At 44.9% G+C, this 4,874-nt stretch overlaps 1 protein-coding gene across 2 annotated transcripts in view; it reads right to left on the minus strand.

Moving 5' to 3' along the window:
• The window catches only part of Ptpn12 (protein tyrosine phosphatase, non-receptor type 12), a 62,792-nt gene extending 57,924 nt beyond the window's left edge, over positions 1–4,868 (minus strand). For both annotated transcript variants that reach the window (XM_013035276.1, XM_013035278.1), the window contains exon 1: positions 4,739–4,868. In XM_013035276.1, the coding sequence (XP_012890730.1) occupies positions 4,739–4,837 (99 nt within the window). In that variant the 5' untranslated portion in view covers positions 4,838–4,868. The remainder of the gene's footprint in view (positions 1–4,738) is intronic.
• Positions 4,869–4,874: the final 6 nt, after the last annotated feature.

A 4,874-nucleotide genomic window follows, 5' to 3' on the forward strand; every position in this document is an offset into this window, starting at 1 on the left:
CCCAGCGCCCATAATAACCCTCTTCTCTCAAATTCCCCAGTGCTGGCATTACAGGCTATACCACAATATACAACTTAAATTTTTTTTCTAATCCTTATCAAATCTATTGTAATACTCTATTCTCCAGTTTAGGTTTTTATATCTCAGAAGCCTCCAAATGCCATACTTTATATTTGCCATCACACTCAACTTTCTAAAACTTGAAATTGTCAAATAAATATTTGCCTAACTTAAAATGTTCAGTGGCTAGCCAGGTATCCAGAGCAGTGATTTACATCAAAAGCTATCTAAAAGAGAAAGATGGGGGGAGGGGGAGCGAGGTGGGAAGGTGGCTCAGTGGTAGAGAGCTTGCCTTGCATGCAAGAGGCCCTGGGTTCAATTCCTCAGCACCACATAAGCAAAAAGAAAAATGCTGGAAGTGGCGCTGTCGCTCAAGCAGTAGAGCGCTAGCCTTGAGCTGAAGAGCTGAGGGACAGTGCCTAGGCCCAGAGTTCAGGCCCCACGACCAGACCCCCCCCCAAAAAAAGGAAGATGGGAAGGTGGGAAAGATGGGGTGGAGGGTACATTGCAGGAATGATGGGCCAACACCTTTTCACAACTAAGAATTGTACTGCAGAACTGAACACAATCACAATTATGAATTTACAGAAAAATCTAAACACGGCAGAAAATTCTCTACAATCCCAATCCCCAGTATCTATATCAGCATCTTTATGCTTGAACATTTATTGGCTCACTGGTCCTTAATACAAAGTCCAGGAACACCTTTCTACCAGACCACTCTAGGCATCTCTCTTTAGAGTAAAATGTAGCTTTATCATGAATCAAGTTCTTGTATTTCAGCAGCTTCCAAAATGCCATATTTCATATTGCATTATAATCAACTTTATAAAACATGAAACTTTATCAAATGACTGCAATAGCTATATAGTATATATACTTTATATATTAGAAGCAAGTATCTTATCAAAGACTTGGCCTGTACAAGATAGTAAAGATCTTCTCTACATCTGTCACAATTTAGTTTACTTGCCAATCTGTTTATTTGCAAAACCAGCATGTTTTCAATGGGTAAGCAATAACCTGAATGTCATCATTTATAAAATCCGGCTATCTTCCTTTTCTTTCGAGAATGAGAACACAACTGACAACTCATAGAATACAGTTAATGACAGGTGGAAAATTTTCTAACCCCAACAGTAATCAAGAAATTAAAATATAGTAAAATACCACTTTTCAACCATTAAATAAAAGTCAAGGTAATTATAATAAAAACACTCAAGCATTACTGTAGGTAGCTGTATAACAAAACGTCTTTTCAAAAAAGTTGTAATTATGTGTAAATGTTTACATCCTTTTACCTAGTACTTCTATTCCTAGAGATATATGGCAATAATAAAAAATGTATTCATGAATGTTAATCACAGTATCAAGAGCAGAAAACAGTATGGACTAAATCAACCATAAGGAAATGGCTAAAATACTAAACTGTTACCTGGTTATATTTCACAGCTACATAAAAATATTTTTTAAAACAAAGCAGTTGTACTAAAATGAGAATGCTTATCAAAAATCTAAGTTTAGGGGCTGGGAAGGTGGCTCAGTGGTAGAGTGCTTGCCTTGCATGCATGAGGCCCTGGGTTCGATTTCTCAACACCACATAAGCAAAAAGAAAAAAGCCAGAGGTGGCGCTGTGGCTCACGTGGTAGAGCGCTAGCCTTGAGCTGAAGAGCTGAGGGATAGCACCCAGGCCCAGAGTTCAGGCCCAAGACCAGACCCCCCCCCCAAAAAAAAATCTAAGTTTAAAGAACATAAGAACACAAAAGGTAGATATGCTCACATAGACTTATTAGTAGCAGTGGAGTAGGGCCTTAGATGATAGGACAGATGTGCTGTAGGACATCTGGAAAGTATAATGGAAGCTGGGCACCCAGGCATCACGCCGGTAATCCTAGCTACTCAGGAGGCTGAGATCTGAGGATCACAGTTCAAAGCCAGGCCAGACAGGAAAGTCCCTGAGATTCTTATCTCCAATAAACCACTCAGAAAACCAGAAGTGGCACTGTGGCTCAAGAGATAGAGCTCTAGCCTTGAGCTGAAGAACTGAGGGACAACACATAGGCCCAGAGTTCAAGCCCCCTGACCAACAAAAAAATAATAATAATGGAAATATTACTGTGCTTAGAATCAGATCAGCTTGAATACCACTCCAATTTACTAAGTATAAGTACTAATGACTATTATTGTTAATGACTACACTGTAATTTCCAAATTTGAAATAACATTATTTCATAAGAGAACAGAGTTATAATTGCTAGATTACTTCTAAAGGCTCAATCTTACAATGTTAAGATTTTTAATTCACATCCAAATTTAATAACACAACAGTTAGAATCTATCTTCTGTTTTATCTTCTATTCTCTTTCTGTGACAGAGGACATAGAGCTTATCCAGCTTTCCACTCAAGGGAAAAAGCAGCACCGACTACAGGCAGACTTAATTATAGCTATTGCTAATCAAGCCAGGAAATAAAAAAAGCATACTATAAAAGAATAGCTTTAGTCATCAAATATCCAATGTAGAGTTACCTAGCTGTATCTAGTTATGGAAGAAAAAGGAAATTCATTTAGTCCTTGAAAAATGAAATCTCCCATAGGAATTCCTGATTCATTCCCAAAGCATAAATGCTTCTTCCATATGGGAGTTCGGGAGATGAGCACCTGTCCTGATGGCCTGCATTACCAAACAATGCTCTTTCTTAATGAAATATGGCCAGGGATAACAAGAGTAGCTTGCAAACAAATGGCCAGGGACCACAACACCCTTCTTCCATAACCAAGCAAGCCTGAAAAACTACTAGTTTTAAGCACCCTAAATAATCAAAGTATTTTCTTCTATTTTTGTAGTAAAAATAAAGAGCAGGGGAGTCTATATTCAATGACTCTAAATGACACCATTCAAAAGATACTACCAAAAAAAAAAAAAGATACTACCAATAAAAATTCTCAGTAGCAGGGAAGAAAAAATGTTCTTTATTCGTTTCCAATCAGAAAATGGAATTTCAAAAACATACCATATAATACCAGGAGAAAAATTTTAAACTCAAGGATAATTTAGCCTTCATAACTTACAAAACCATACTCCTATTTTCTATCATTAGTCGAGGAGGTGGACTTGCTAAGCTAAATACTATTACAATACTGCTTCAGACCAAGAGTCTATTTGTCCGGTTAAACATTTTAGCTCTAAACAAAATCCCTTTAAAATGAGTAAAGGCAATTCAGTATTAAAAGTCCCTTCACTTGTACCTTGAAAATGACTTCACTTTTAAACAAAAACCATTCAATATCTGATGCTGCCTATATTTTTAGACAATGTATGTATTTATGTATCCTTTTCCTAACCTAATTTCAGAATTAAGTGATTACTCTAGGAGATGTACCTTGTCCCGGAGCTAAGGTTTCTCTTTGCCATCTCCAACTCCTGCCAAGACTAAGGACCAACCACTTCCCCACGTCCCACACTTCCTTTTCCATTCCCCAGACCTCCAGGGTTTCCAACGCCCCAGTCTTGCGCAATATCCGTAGGAGCAGAGCCGCAACCACCGCCTCCTAAGCCGGGAAACAACCCTACCGAGAACATTGTCCAGCAGAAAAATAAAAAGGGCGGGAGGGGGGTCATGTAGGAAGTCGGCTTCGGGTCCCACGCTTTGGGAGCTGACGGCCACTCAGGGATGAACCTAGACTAATTTTACCAGCCAGACTTTTAACCATCCTCGTCCCTCCCCCTCAAGCTCGTCCATAGGAGCAGTAGGCGGAAAAGGGGGGGTGAATAATAAAAAGGGGGGTGACGGGACGGTTATCTCCCAGTTCAGGGTTTCAGCCGGTTTGGTCGCCACCGCCCCACCAGGACTATTGTTCCCGGGTTCCCCACCCCCACCCCGGATAGGAAGTGATAGTCACATCCCCTCCGCCTTCGGCAATATCCCCCGGGGAGTCTGAAGTAAGCTTCCCACAGGATAACCACCCCCCTCCACAATGACCCTTGCCACCTCGAGTCACGTTGACCCCCCCCAAAGGTCCCCTCAAAACCCGAGTCTAAGGAGAGAAGCAGCCAGACTGGGATTAATCGAAATCAGGTAAACCCGCGGCGCGTCTCTTCACGGACACAATCCTGTTTTCCCAAGCGCTGGACAAAATCGCTGCGAGCTCAGAGACGGTGTTGCGTCCTCCTTGCCCCCTCGGAGGGGCCAGCGTATGGAGTGAAGGGAGCCCACGAGCGAATGCCAACCTCCATACCCCCGGATCCGCGGCAGCCGCAGCCAAACACCCCCACCTCGACCCTCCTGGGAGGGGCAGGCCGGGTGGGCAGGCGTGGAGAGGCGAGCCGCCACCCCGCCATCCCCCGGGCCCGCTCCCCACTTCCCTCAGGACTCCCGGCCTGAGAAACAATAGGTGGTCGCGGGTGGAGGTGCGGGCTCGGCCCCGCGGCCGCTGCCTTGGCGTCCCGGGTGGGCACCCGTCTGGGGCTGGGGGGAGGGAGGCCGCAGGGATCAGAAAGGAGGCGATCGCCCCTCCAAGCCGGCTGCAGCAGCAGCAGCCGGTCCCCGGGTCCGGACGCGCCCCTCCGCCCCTCTCCCCACCGCCGCACACAAAGCGCTGGCAGCACTCGCCGCGGGGTGTGGGGGGGGGACTCCCGGGCCGACGAGCCCGGGGACAGCCCGGGGCGGGAGACTCACCATGAAGTCCCGGGCGAAGTTGTCCTCCCCATTGTGGTCCGGACTCTTCATGGCCTGGACCCTCTGGATGAATTTCCTCAGGATCTCCACTTGCTCCATCCTCCCGCGTCCCCCCGCCTGCGGCCGCCGGCCCCCC

This window comes from Dipodomys ordii, unplaced genomic scaffold (genome assembly GCF_000151885.1).
Source record: "Dipodomys ordii isolate 6190 unplaced genomic scaffold, Dord_2.0 Scaffold207, whole genome shotgun sequence".
NCBI classification, from domain to species: domain Eukaryota; kingdom Metazoa; phylum Chordata; class Mammalia; order Rodentia; family Heteromyidae; genus Dipodomys; species Dipodomys ordii.